General features: G+C 41.3%; 1 protein-coding gene across 6 annotated transcripts in view; it reads left to right on the top strand.

The window, feature by feature from the left end:
• Window positions 1-14,818, top strand: part of GNB1L (G protein subunit beta 1 like) — a 61,257-nt gene that overhangs the window by 39,225 nt on the left and 7,214 nt on the right. For all 6 annotated transcript variants that reach the window (XM_057415005.1, XM_057415003.1, XM_057415008.1 and 3 more), the window contains 4 exons: window positions 5,103-5,230; window positions 5,465-5,590; window positions 7,581-7,743; window positions 11,430-11,528. In XM_057415005.1, coding sequence (XP_057270988.1) covers window positions 5,115-5,230; window positions 5,465-5,590; window positions 7,581-7,743; window positions 11,430-11,528 — 504 coding nt within the window. In that variant the 5' untranslated portion in view covers window positions 5,103-5,114. The remainder of the gene's footprint in view (window positions 1-5,102; window positions 5,231-5,464; window positions 5,591-7,580; window positions 7,744-11,429; window positions 11,529-14,818) is intronic.

The following is a 14,818-nucleotide window of genomic DNA, read 5'->3' as shown; positions in this document are numbered from 1 at the left end:
ATGAGAAGCTGGGCTTAAAAAATTTGTCACAACATGCCTGAAGAATTGTTTCCCAAACCATATTACCTGCTTTCAGACCTTTTATAGTCAGTAGCCTATAAAACTTCACTTTTGCCATCAAGTGAAGTGCACTTGAACTCATTGTCTGGCACCTCTTTTAATTATGTATGGAAATGCTACTCATAAATGGGTTCTTGTTCTCCACTTCTTGAAGTGCCATGTAACCAGGCAGCATTCTGTGTCAACCAGGGATGTCTAAGGTGGTTCCAAGTCCTGCTGAGTTCTGGCATAATTCAGTGAGATGAATTGGGTGCTGTTTGGGACCCTCCTGATCTGTCTTTGCTACTCGGGCAACTAACACACCAGCTAGGCATAGCTTGCTGCATGAGGAAGGGCTACGGTATTCACAGGCAGCCATGTTTTAAGGGTGTTCCTTGGGCAGAGGATATTTCAGTCTCACTGCTATGAAACCCAGTTGTCTGCAGTGGCTGGACCTGTGAAAACTGTGTTTGGAAAGCTCATACTGCAAGGGCTGCCTGCTGTATTTTAATGCTGGAGATTGTGAATGAAATGGAATAAACAAATTTGTTTGTACTGCACTAATAATTTGAGGTAATCTTTTATTTCCACTGGCTTCCTCTGCAGTTGAAGCTAGTGACCCACTTCAAAACACTCATGCACTAGAGCTATGCTGTGCAGCGGGGCAGAGTGTCACAAAACTTGAGTGAGTGCAGGTAGGCACAGAAGTGCAGGCTGAAAAAGGCCTTTTGTATGAATGAAAAGGGGGAAGAACAATTCATTCACATCTTTCTCTCTCATTCTTTGCTCTGATTTTTCCTTTGGGAGAGTGGCACCTGGTAGACTAGGAATTTTCAAAAAATAACAGGGATTTCATATATCTATTTGTGAGCACACCTGGATGTGTTGAATATTTTGCAGTAGTAATTATGTCTGCACACCTGCTGGTTTCAGTCCCAAATCAGTTTGCCAGACATGCCTAGAGAGATTTATTTCTCCTATACCTGAAAAGCTCTTTTACCACCGAGTTTTTACTACTCTAAATAAGCCTAAAGAAAAAAAGGAGAGGGTTTTTTCTTGTCTTTGCTTGAGCCATTGGTATCTCAAACTGAACTGTGGCGTTTGTAGGGGGAGGTGAGTGTTTGGGTGATATTTTAATAGCAATTTGGTTTTGCTTCAATATGTGATAGAAATACAAATGACAGGAGTGGGAACAGGAGAGTTGCTGAATTCTGCTGGAATTTTTCCTGTGGGAATCTGTTAATGTTTTTAATTCTCTGAGAGATTTTCCTAAGGTAATCCTTTTGACATTTACATATTTGAAATGACTCTCATTAAATAAAAGCTTACATCAAATGTTGAAGTGATGATACTGGAATACCACTGCATAGAAATTCAGACGGTTTGAAGATTATCCTAATTGCAGCCTAAACAAAGTAGGTTTTGTGAGGGATATTAATAACGAACAGTACCTTCAAATAATGTAATTTTGAAGGAAATTCAGTTGTTCTGGCATTTAGTAGAAACTTTTTTTTTTCCTAGAAAAGCCCTTTTTGGTACCTATGTGTGCTGTGCATAGCTGTTTGCTAACTGAAACACTGATCTGAGCAGCTGGGGTTTCCACCCCTCACTCACACAGCAAATATAATCTGTGCAGGAGCCCAGGGGTTTGTAGTGCACCCTGTGAAAAATATTTCTAGTAGCCTGTAGCATATGGGAGTGTAGCGCAGCCCCTGAAGGAGGATGCTGTTACCAGCACAGGGAAGGCTGGAAGAAATGAAACATCTTTTAAAAACAAGAGCATGATGATGAGGTGTTGCATCTCTTACTGGTGATACCCTCTTGCAAACAAACAATGCTGTAAGCAAAATGGTTCTTATTTTTTAACATATTTCCACAGGAGGCAGGAGTCATAGCATGAGGATATCTCAGGTAGTAGTCTGGCCCTGAGACTCTTAAATGAAGTTTCTTGTACAGGTTGGTCTTTGCTTGTGCAAGCCCTTGAGCCAGATTGTGCTCTCAGACCAGCCTATATACTAAGCAAATTCACTTAATTAAATTTGCTACAGATATCCTCACTTAGCAAGAACAGATTGGTCCCCCTGAGGCGAGATGGAGTTAACAAGAAAATAAGTGTTGTGCTAATTAGAGAACTCATTTTCAGACACCTGGGGTGAAACTTTTAAAAGTCCTAGAGATTTAGGGTTGAAAATTAATTTGAAAATGAGTCTTAGGCTTCTAAATCACTTAGGTGCTTCTGAAAAGTATACCCAGGGGCTTTATCCATCCCACAGTCATCAGATTTAGCATGTTTGTAGCTGTCCACTTAGCAAAGCATGGTATAGCCATTGTCTGTTAGTATCAGTATACCACAATGTACTTCATTATCCCTGTAAGTAAAGATAGTGAGCTACCTGGTGAGTTCAAGGTAGGCTAAATGTCATTTTTGTGAGGATGCTGAAGTGTCAGCAGGAACAGAGGGATACTTCCCTGGAGTTTTTAAGGCACCAGTGCACCAAATTTCCATCTGTTTGTGATTCATGGGACTTCCTCTTGATTTAGGTACATAAGAACTTTTAATTAAATCTTGGTCTTAAGTGACTTGTCCATGCGCATGGATAAAGAAAATAGCACAGATGCAGTTTTATAGTTCAGCACTTGCTGGAAGAAAAATGAGATGCTTAATACTGTCACACTGCCATTCATCTCCTGAGTCACAATAGGAATTTAATAAGGAATCATCTCATAACCCCAATAAAAAATGACATAGGTTCAATATTAAGCCCAATTTCCAGATTCACATGTCTGATTAGCAAAAAAGCAAGCAAAGAACCAGGCTCCAAGGGGGAAAACGTCACTTCATGTGCTTACAGCTTGCAAGTATGTTGTCAGTAGTCATGTTTTGTTCCTGTATCCAGCCTGAGAATTTTTCTGAAATATCATCCTTGTAAAGACATGCATTAGTAGCGTCTGTTTCATGCCAGGTAAAACCCTTCCCACAGCCACGCACACACTTGCTGTCTGTCATCAAAGACTTGTGTGTCAGTAATTAGAAAAATGCTATTAAAAACCTGCCTTGTAATCCCAGATAGCCTCTGGGTTGACTCAGTTCTGTTTTGTCTTCCTTGCTCAGTGTAGTAACCCACGATCGTTGCACTATGAAGAGGGACCTCACTCCTGTGACAAGCTGCCCGGCTGCTGTTATATTTGCATGGTTCTACAGAGTGACCTTTTGAGAGGAATAGCATACAGCTGTAGTGTCCCAAAGAGGTGGCTTTAGTGACAAAATCCCTAGTCTAACAGGTTTACAACAGAAGTGAAATGTTACAGACGGGCAGTCAGGAGCTGGATCTCACTATGGGGGAGAACTTGTACATCGTGTAATCACCTGAAAATTTACTCCAGCCTGTCAAGATGCTAGATCATCAGACAACATCATAAACCAAATGAGTCAGGGCACTAAAACAAGGAGGATATCCACTGATCTCATTATTTTCATACCTAATTATACAGTGCTATTGAGGGAGAACTGAGCATTATGCTGAAGAATCCCATTTCATCACCTGTCCTAAAAGATAATTGTGTTTAATTAGGACTTACAGATACCATGGTGATTACTGATCTATAAACACCCAGGGTAGACCTGCAGATGAGGTGCCATAGCAAGTGCATCCATTAAACAAAATTCAAAAGCTGATACTAAAGTGAGATGACAAAAGTCGAGTTGTTTTAATTTGCCATTTGACTTTTAGCTTTAGCACTTTGCTGCAATCATCTGCAATTCCTCTGCTGTGAACCAGCAGGCAGAGAAACAGCTGCTGATCATCCCTTACTGAATTTAGAAACCTTTTTCTTTAATCCAGTGTTAAATATGCATGAATGGGAAAGACTGGTGACATCTATAATGGTAAAAGCTGTCCTTTTCTGTATGAGGTCAGGTCAGCAAGAAAGAAGCAGAAATACAAGCATGGCTAGTCGCAGATAAAACAGTAAAAACTTTTAATGGTGAAAATATTTCTTGTAATGCATGTTACGATGCATTTTCCAATGAATTGCACATTGTACTTACAGTCAAAGAAGCTGCTGGTTACCTTGTCCCAGCACAGGTCTGGAGGGGCACTTGCAGCAGGTCAGAACACAGGAAAGTTGTCCTTGTCCTGCAAACTGCCTGTGCTAATGTGAGTGGGAATACTTGGGAAAAGTGCCAGATCAGTGAGTGTACTTACCTGCGTCACACCAACTATCCCTGGGAGTTTATGATCAATTTTCCTTTACATTTCCCATCGTAGGCAGGGCACCCTGATTTCCTGCACACTTGCCCTGTTCTGTGCTGACTCAGATCACAACTGAACTAATCACATAAAGCTGAAAGCATCCATCTCTCTTTATTGATCGTTTGGGGAATACAACCCCCTTGGAATAAAGTGTTTAACACAATAGTCACGAAGTTAGTGTGAATTACTGAGGGGGTTTGTTTTTTTTTTCAAGTAACCATGCTTGGAACAAAAAACTCAAGCATTTGGAAGTGATGGGATTCTTGTATAAAAATGATCATTAACTGATCTCACCTGAAATGCTTTTCAGTTCATACATTCACTGCAGTGCTTCTCTGTAAATGGTTGTGAGTGGAAAATGCAGAAGTAGTACTTTTATGGGGAGGAAGGGGAAAGACTTGCCAAGGGGCTAAGTGGAATGATAAATTGCTTGCCCGCTCAAATTATGGGTATCCAGTTTCTTGCATTTTGCAGCTCTTCCTTTTTGTGGCAGGGAAAAGAGCTGAACAATTTAGTATTTCCAAGTGTGTGCGAGGTGTGTGCACATGGCCAGCTCAGCACTTAACTTGCTTAAAAAGGAATGCAGCAAAAAGCAGATTTGACAGCTGCTTGATGAGTCAATGTCAAGGGGAAATACTTTTTTATTGCACTGCACTGCATAGAAATAGAAATAACATCCAATAATGATAACTGAGAGAGGGAAGTGACTAGGAAAACCAAATGTCCTGATCAGTATATATTTAAAGTTGTCATTTCAGTTTAGGCTGCCTTACCCTGTGTGACATCTGTGTCATCTTCTCACTCCCCCAGCTCATCACTCAGATGGCTCTGCCACCTCCGGATCCACAGTTTGTTCTCAGAGGTACCAGTGCTGCAGTCCACACTCTGCATTTCTCCTGTGGAGGCCAGGAGCCCGATGTCCCTGTTCTTTTCTCTGGGTAGGTAAACCTGGATTTCTGGCCGAGTTGAACATCATATGGACATTTCTGTTTAATCCACAATTTGTCTAGATAATACACTGTATCTGGAGAAAACAACGAAATGCCTGGTTTGTGACTGAGGAGGGTATTACCTTTGTACATACAGCTTCAGCTTTAGGAAAAAAATATCAAAAGTATCAGACTGTCTTATCAGACAGAGGCCTCACTGAAAGCATCTGTTCTTACTGCCAGGTCTGAGAATGGGCTTATCCATGTCTGGAACCTGAAAACACACAGAGTGGACACGGCGCTGGATGGCCATGGGAGAAAATCTGTCTACTGTGTGGAGACAATGGGCGGTAAAAACAGGCTCCTCAGGTTAGCAAAGCAAAGCAGACAAAACCTGGTGAAAATACTCGTCTCTGTGCTGTATGTGATTGAAGTGGTGGGGTGGAAAGGGGGAAAAAAAGGAATCTTTTATTTGTGGAGTCAGTGGAAGTCTCTCCAGTGCTTAAGGAAATGTAGAAAAGTACAAAAATACAAGGAAAACTGTAGAACAAAAAGTGGAAAAAATGATGTGATTAATTTCTTTATGATGTATACGTGATGACATCATGACAATTGGGGTCCATAGTGGCTTTATTACTGCTCTGGGATCAGGTGAGGTCTCTGGGTAAAGGAAATACAATTGGATTTGAAGTTGACAGGTGCTTCACAACTGGTTCTCAGGGAAGATCAAAATTTATATACAGAGGTTATAAATAGAGGGGAGAGGGAGAAAAGGTAAGGAAGAGAAGAATCAGAGATGGAGAATGGAAGACTGAAAATGAGCAAGAATGCTGAGTTGTATGCCTTTGCTTTGTTGCAAAATATCTTCTGTTCTTGTTTAGCAAGGGAAGGAGAAGATCTGTGTACTTTGGATTAGACAGGTGATCTAGAATAGATGCCAAAGTGTCTGTATGACTAGGAGGTGTTCTGACATGTTTATCTGGAGACGACATCTCTTATAATATACAGTGGAACTCATTAGCATTTATATTTGTTATCTGCTTAAGTACAATTATCAACACTCTCTCTCCCCCATAAAATCATAGTGAATGAGCACTGTTTGTATAATTATAGAGTTTTTCCATACCTCTATTTTTGCTGTATAACAGTTCACATAGCAGTGCAATTTTAGGACAGCAGTTGTCTGTACTTTTTCTGTTCAAAAGCTGAATCACAACAGTTCCTTGCAGTACCCCATTGTTTGTATGCCCAGTGCTATAGATATTTGGACAGTCTGTCAATCAGCTGAACAGCAGGTGGTAGTTTCTGTATTGTTGTTGAAGTCGTCTCAACAGTCTGTAGATTTGCATCTACCTCTGTTTTGGTTTCATACTTCCACAAGGTGATACTGCTAATTAAAACAAGAAATGGGTAAGGGATTTTTCATGACTCCTTGTCCCAGGTGATAATATAAGGACACGTATCCTGTGCCACTATAGGTTGTGGACTGGAAGCTTTGTTTCAGGGGCAGTGGGATCATGTAAATCTGTAGCAATTAATGCTGTGCCCTTTGTCTGCTTTTACTGTCTGGGAGCAGCACACAGACTTTTGGGTGGGACAGAGGTGTGCAGAGGAGTCTGTGAGCTGCTGTGGCGAGGCAGTGATGCAGATGCTGGTTCTCTGGTTTTGAATATTTTAACCACGGTGTTTCATTGTTTAATTCCTGCTACTCACTGCGCCAGCAGTACCTCTCTTGTGTCACCACACACACAGAGTTGTAAGCCTTCTGTGCCCTCCCTGTGGCTGTGGGAGGTTGACCGTTGTGTAACTGTAGCCTTTTATTTATCTTTGACGCGGTCTTTGTTGTCTGGCTATTTGTCTTTCAGATGTCAACATACCTGACATTTCTACTTCATTGCTAGGGTGAAAGTGTTGAATGTGTTACTCTCTGGATATTTTTGTTTCCTTTAGATTAGCTCTAATAAAAATACTTACACTTTACCATTTATGATGAATATGCTCAAATAGTCATGAAACTTCAGAAATACATACACACATATAAACAGCATAACTGTGTTTGATCAGGTTCCTTTTTACAAGGAAACGTGGCTAGCTGTGACTGCAGGGTACCTGACTCCCCCTCAGACCCTTCCTCCTCCCAGGAACTTCTGAACCTGCTGGTCAGTTGTGCAGCCAGCAGAAGGGTGGTTGTCTCGGTGATTCCCAGATGTTTCATGGAAGACCCTGTCAGTACCCCACAGAAGCTGTACAAAGCTCACTCCTTCGCTGCATGTTAAAGACCCTACTTTGAGATACTAGCCTGCAGGAGCCAGGCTTTCTCAGACCTGCTGCTCATGGATAACTTGTTTTACTGTAACAGTCAGGGTCGTGACCAGAGGATCTGCTTGTGGGATTTGGAAGAAGGACGGACTGCAGTGATGGATTCTGTCTTTACGGAGAATGTGGGATTCTGCAGATGCTCTTTGTTAATGGTGGCACAGGGACGCTGGCTAATGGCCATGGCAGCCAAAGCCCTGGAGGAGGTAGGAAGTACCTTTTTTTCCGAGAGATTGCTTTTGGTTTTGAAAGGAGATAGTTGAGAAGGGGAAACTTCACTATTCTCAAGTTCTCTGCTCAAGAGAGGGCAGAGCAAGGAGCCTTTGGGGGTCCTAGTCACTAATTTTACCTGCCAGAAAGATGACTGAATTCTATAACTCAAGCTCTGATAACAAGGATACCACCCCAGGATTGTCTAACATGTAAGTATTTGCAGCTGCTGATGATCTTTCATGTGCAGGAGTTTTTAAAACTCTTCTGGTGCTGCTCAATACTGTTGAAGGGGAACAAGAGTCCTTGTGGGAACTAATGGTCAGAAAGTCTGTCATCAGGTGGAGGTACTCATCCTCCATCTGAAGCTGAAAGTCGTGTTTGGTGAGAGGAGGGGAGGTGTAGGTGATTTGTAATGCAATGCGTGGTCTTTCACCCCAGGCTAATTCTTTAACTGGTACTTTGGCTGGAAATAGTTGAATCACTATTAGCAGCCAGAGGTTTGCTCAGTATGAGATAATTGTAGGGTCCCTTTCAGTTCCTACTGGGTAAGTCCACGACTAAAACCCATTATCACAGAATCACTGACTGACAGCTTTGTTGTCAGTTTCCTCTTCTGCTTTGGAGAAATCATATTTTTGTTTTCTTTGAAGGACTATTTGAGGACATCACACAAAAATTAATTATTTCAAATACTTGACATCAAAATACCAAAAATATGAAAAAATAAAAAGTGGTATAAATATGAAAAGAAATATTGTTGCTAATTGCAAGGTCAGATGCTTTTCTGGACTATGGGATACGTATCTTGAAACTGAAAGTTGCATATTTTATAGATGAAGTAATAAGTGGGAATGGTGCCTGTATTGTAAGAAAAAGTGAATTTTTATTATTCAGAAGTTAAGCACATATTTAAGTACTTTGTTGGCTAACCGCCAGAATGTTCTGCCTTTTACAGAACTGACCAAGCCTGTAGATACAACCACTCTACCAGTAAATACAACCATTCCCGTACCTTGTTCTGATCAAACAAAGGCCTCTCTCCATTTTACAGCAGTGCTCAGTAATACCTCAGTTGAAAAAACAACCTGACAAGTGCGTTCTTGTGTCAGCCAGAGAAGGTTTTGTGTCAGGCAGAGAGTACAAACACACACATTCTGGTAATGAACAACTGAATAACCACCTGATCCAAAGAGCAGGCGTTCACCCCAAAGTCTCTTACAACTCATCTCTGTTTTATTTTCATTTCTGTCCTTGGACCCTGCAAACTGATAATGATTTGCTGTCTCCTGAGGTAAGAGTTCCACTCCGTGTATGAACCTTTGCATTAGAACTGTGTCGGGTTTCAAGACATTCACATAAGCTCCTATAATATATAGTGCTTCCAAATAGGCAGCACTGTGTGAGACACAGTACATTTGCAGCTTATGATTAAAATTAAGACTTAATAAGTGTTTATGCTTGGCTGGTGCCCAAAAAAAGAGTAATTTTGTCTTAAAGCAGGTTCAGTCCATAAATAATGAGATCTGAACAGGCATTTATTTGTTCATGATTGCATTTAAATCACCAATTATGAGTTACATGCACTTTTCTTGCCACTTTGCCAGAAACATGTTAAAAGCTTTATTAATGTGAAAAAGAAAAAGGGTGTGTTTCCTTGTGGCCAGTTTTAGCCACCCAGGAACACTATTAACCTCAGGCAAAGGCAAATCTTTCTCCTATTAAGCAAAACCAATATAAACACAGAACTTCAAGTTTTAGGTTACAGTTGTCAAAATATATGAAATAGTATTTATTTCTAAGGCTCAGTTGCCTCTAATGCAGACAGTCTCTGGAACTGTCAATCTAACACAGGCAGCTCATGCCTGCTGGCCTTCTGCAGAAAGCTTTTCTCATCTTTGTGCTTTTCTTTGTCCTTCGCAAGCCCAGCTGAAGCCCTTATAACAGTTTGTCCATTTCTAATCAAGGTAAAGTGAAGGAGATGGGATTTTTTTCTTTTAACCCACAGAATTGTGTTTATCAGAGAACACTTATCCTTCCTTATTATGTAAAAGTTACAGTTTCAGTGTTGTCTTCGAGGCAATGCCCTTTGGAGGGCCAGTGATGAAAGATGTAAGATGAGAGCAGGACACCATATTTATAGCCCATTTCCTGCAATAGCTAACTTGGTCATTATGTTGATAGCAAGAAAGTTGCCAAGAGAAAAGCATCTTTTGTTAAGAGTGTAGCTCCGAAGAACCAGAATTCCCAGATGAATAAACTTTGGTCTGTTCATAGTTTTGGTCTACATCTTCGCTGCAGCCTCCATTCCTCAAATCTGGAGGATAGTTTCCTGCCCCATCGCTAAGTGGCCTTAGGAAGTGTATATTGTGTTTATCGACTTGCACTCCTAGAGTGCAGCTGGCTTTTGGCAGGCTAGCTGACAACCCCTAGAAATAGGAAGATGTTCTGGCAAGCTTTGAAATAAAGGTATGGGATTGGAAAGCCATTGCAGCTGCCGTGGTCCTGACTGATGGCTCCCAGAGGAGCCATATTTGTCTAATACCTCATCTCAGATGCTTAAGGAAATTCGCGTGACTGGGGCTGTCCAACAGCACTGTTGGGCTTTTGCACATTCTGAAATAGCCCAGAATGGCTGCTGGTGCTGCGTTTATAGAATGTTTTAAGTCCTTTAATTTTATGAGATAATGCAGACCATTGTTTATTTAACTAAAATAAAAGATCACCTTAGTGATTCAGTATGCTTGTGAGAAACAGCAATGCTCCTGGCAGCAAGCTTTTGATACCTAAGAACTTCTATTTCTCCATAGTTCGAGGCTGGAGAATCAGCCCATAGTGAGACAGTGCTGTGTCAATCAAGAGACTCGAAACCTTCCCGTGCCAAATTGCAAAGGCAGGCTCCCCTGATCTTGCCTGCCGTCGTCCTGGGGTGGAAATGAGCTACTTCCTTGGCAGGAGAAAGACATGCCCAATGCTAAAAAAAGAAAAAAGATGATCCATAATTCATTACCATCAGTGCAAGTAACAGTGGAAGCTGCTGAGTAGACAGAGAGCAGGTGTTTAACACAACATTGTCTGACCCCCTATTCAAAGCAGGGTCAGACAGTGTTGCGTTGAACATACGGGTGTGCCATCCCTGCTCCAGCCTGCATCAGCAAATTCTGGTTTACATTTGTTAGCACAGTCAGCTAGTAAATAAAAAATCCACCTTTGATATATCCATAGTGCCCATGCAAGCTCTGTGTTACCATGACAGAACAGAGGAGACAGTGCAAGTGTCCACGAGCAAACATAACAAATAATTAGCCACAGAGATGGAAAAAAGGGCAAGGGAAAGGAATTGGGGGAGTGTTTTCAGATGAAGCAGTCTGCAATATCATCTACTGTATGCACAATATCATCTACTGTACAGAAAGCACACTAACACAAATTAACTAGAAGGGGGAAAGAAGAGGATGTGTTCATTCCAGCAGTTTTGTCTGGTCTTTCCTAAAACAATGACTGTATTTAGATAGCTGTAGATTCCCCTACAGTTCCAACTTAACATGCATTCCTGTTTCCTCCAGACAGTTTTTACTGGAAGAGCTTAATACTAACCTTAATCACCTTAAAAGACTTGTGTTTTTAACAGCAGAATTTTGACCTGGAGCTGGACCAAATACTCTTGTTTTCCTGATGTCAGGTTCAGGTTTTGGAGCTGCCATCCAAGACGTCAGTCTGTACCTTGAAGCCAGAGGTGGGTGCCAAGCTGGGCATGCCCATGTGTCTGAAGTTATGGCAGGTAAGGCAAGAGTGCCTGCTAATTGTGAAATGTTTTCCCTGTGATTCATTTTATATGAAGCACATGAATCTTTCTTCACTTGGATTTTGATTTATTATCAAACCAATCAAGTAATTATACTATTAAAGGGGGGAAAGATTTGTGAACATCCTTAATGTAACTTTCAGAGCTTTCCAAGCTTTAATGGAAGATTTGCAAATGCTCAGGAAAACCTTTGTATCCTTAGGATAGATACGGTTTTTGCATCAATCAAGAGGAAAATGAGTGACTTACCAAAACTAGTTGTTTGATATGGTTTCTCACTGCATTAAGAACGATGAGAAATGATTGGGTTACTTAAAAACACTGATTTTAATGGCAGGTTACATTCACTTCAATGCCCTCAGGACAAGGAAGCACTCTATGAACATTTCTATTCCAGGCATACAATAGGAACAATATTTATGGTAGCTTTGACTTTAGACAAAAGGTAAATAAAAGCAGTTAGTGGAAAAAAATAAAACCCTAAACGTATTTGTAAGAGAATCAGCCCATCATGTTTATGGGGTGCCTGCAATGAAAGCCACGTAATACAAAAAGGTGGCAGTAGAGGGAGGAAGGAGCTTAGGTGATTGGCTCTAAATCGCAGGAGAATTGGTGGCAAAGCTGATTCCCAGTTTAATCAGTTGGCTGAGTCCCAACCACATACTGTTACAGGAGTGCACTGCCATCCGAGCTGATATCAGGTATGTTGTTCCTGCAGGTTCGTCTGAACATTTATACTGGTTTCAGTTGAAAAAGTTATCAATCAGTTGTGAATTTGAGGCCTTGGTGTCCTCACTCAAGGTCCTGGCGTGACTGAAGTCAGGAGGAATTCAGACAAAACTAGGAGAGGCCACAGTTCAAGTCCCTGTAATGCTGTAATTAAAAACTGGGAAAGAAAATGAAATAGACTGATTAGGCTTTTATTAAACAGAAAGTTTCTCCTAAAAATGCAATCAGTGTTCAGTGCTCAGTGAAATGAATGGGGCTTTCTGTCTCCTGGACATTTTTTAATAAGGTGAAGATAACTGAGGAAATGATCAGTGTTGAAAATTTTGTTGCCTTTATAAGAAGTTCTCTCTCTTGCCATGTTTTCTACATGCACTAATATTGCTATTCCTCTAGGAAGCGGAGCAGGTGCAGAGTCTTAATTTTATGTAGGTTTTAATTTTGTTGCCAATGGGGATAAAGCAGGGAACTGGGAAGAGGTAAATTATTCCATGCAAATTCTAGCTTGGGAAAGTCACCGCAGCTTCCTAGACTGCAGCAGGCCAGGGTAGATAATCCCTCACAGTCTCACAGCAGGGCATGCTCTTTTACAAATGAGTGCAACTCGGTTTAAAAGTGTGTGGGAGGAGAATACTCTTAAGGGCAAATAATTGCTTGTGGTGTACCAGAGTGATGCTCTGCATTCTGTTCTGTGGTTTCACTGGAAGCGGCACACTGAGTAACCCTGTAACCATAAAAGCAGAGGAACACGAGCTAACCCAGCTGAAGCCCTTCCTGTTTAGAGGCCATCCAGGATTCCTTTGTGCATTACTGTATTGGGCAATATAGGCATACCCGGGAGATGAGCTCTCCCCAGCCCATCGCCTATGGGCAACGTGTTGCCTAAGAGATTATTTGATGTTGCTTATGGCACAGTAAATTAACAAGTTGAAACAGAAGCTGACACGGAGAGAGCCACATAATGGTCTGAAGGAAGTATGCTTGTGGTTGTTGTCCAGCAAGAGTCTGCGGGCTATGGCCATGTATCATATTGTTCTGCATGCCAGTAAACAAAGATCCATGTACCAGGGAAACCACAGCTTACCAGCAGCACAATGACTTAGAAACGTTACTATAGAGCAGAAGGAAATTGTGGCTTAGGTTAGGCTTGTAGATTAAGCCTCACCAGCTTAACCTAAGCAGTTAAAAAGCCTGTGGCTGTTTATTTTGTTGTTTTGAAGCTTTTCCCCCTTATTTTACAAAGTCTGTCCTTAATTGTATGTTTGTACAACAGGTTTTTGCCTTGTGAACATTCGTATTCCTAAATATGTTGTGCCTTCAGCTTCACACCTTCCTGCTATTACTAACTGGGTGGAGCAGGATTTGCAGGAGTAAGAATAGGCTTCCCTTATATTTTTTGCGCTCCTTGGGGAAGGCATCATGTTGCGTAACGGTGCAAAAAAAAAATGCAACAGGAATAATACATGTAGAAACTGGAAATGCAGAGTTATTACTTTATATAAACTACAGCAATTATTGCTGTTGAGCTGACAGCACGTCACCTCTTCTTCCTTCCTTGACAGGTATCCAAATGCAACAACAAAGTGTTCTGCTTAGGAGGAACAATGATTTATATTTTCATTTTTCCACTGAAACAGAACATGAATGGAGAAGACTTTTCACCAGAAGTGTCCGTTATTAGGAACTGAAATAAACAGGCTGTTGTGAAAGCACTGCCTGATGAATCCAGGCATCAGCTTGAGAGGTTCCCTCATCTTGCAATGGCCTTTATTGTTTAAGTTCAAGTACATGTACTTATCAAAATACTACACTTCATACAGTTAGGAAAACTTGGGAAGAAGTAGCAACCTTCAGTTCATAGAAAACAATACTTTGCTTTCAAAATAGGCCAATCTTAGATTTAAGTTGCAAGTTACTGGGTTTCAAATCTAAGCTAAGATACCCACAGCACCAAAAAAACCAACAACAACAAAAGGTTTTGCTTTGCTTTTCCCATAACACTGAGCACTCACTCTTGTCTTAATGAGGGTTATGAGCACCTATGAAAATCTGCTGTCTGGTGCTGAGTAAAGCAGAGGAGCTGACCCTGCCCACCCATATCTTGTGGTGTTGGCTAATGGAAGCTCTATCTGCTGTAGAGCCCCAGGGCTCTGGAGTCCTGTGCTCATAGAAGAGCAGTACAAATAAGGGGGGGTGGATGGGGTATGACTTTGTTTTGCTTTGAAGGTTTTACCCTTTACTGAATATAAATTAAACCTGGAATGTTTTTATCATTCAGATTTATTTTTTTCACTTCAAAACCCAGGTACTCTTCACCCAAAATCATAGAATCATAGAATAGTTAGGGTTGGAAAGGACCTTAAGATCATCCAGTTCCAACCCCCCTGCCATGGGCAGGGACATCTCACACTAAACCATCTCACCCCAGGCTCTGTCCAGCCTGGTCTTCAACACTGCCAGGGATGGAGCATTCACAACCTCCCTGGGCAACCCATTCCAGTGCCTCACCAGCCTTACAGGAAAGAATTTCTTCCTTATAT

This window comes from Pezoporus wallicus, unplaced genomic scaffold, assembly GCF_028554395.1.
Source record: "Pezoporus wallicus isolate ANWC-B61680 ecotype Strahan unplaced genomic scaffold, APGP_CSIRO_Pwel_v1 contig_8047, whole genome shotgun sequence".
In the NCBI taxonomy this organism is placed as follows: domain Eukaryota; kingdom Metazoa; phylum Chordata; class Aves; order Psittaciformes; family Psittacidae; genus Pezoporus; species Pezoporus wallicus.
The sequence above is the reverse complement of the archived record's forward strand: the minus strand, read 5'-3'. Positions and strand labels throughout refer to the sequence as shown.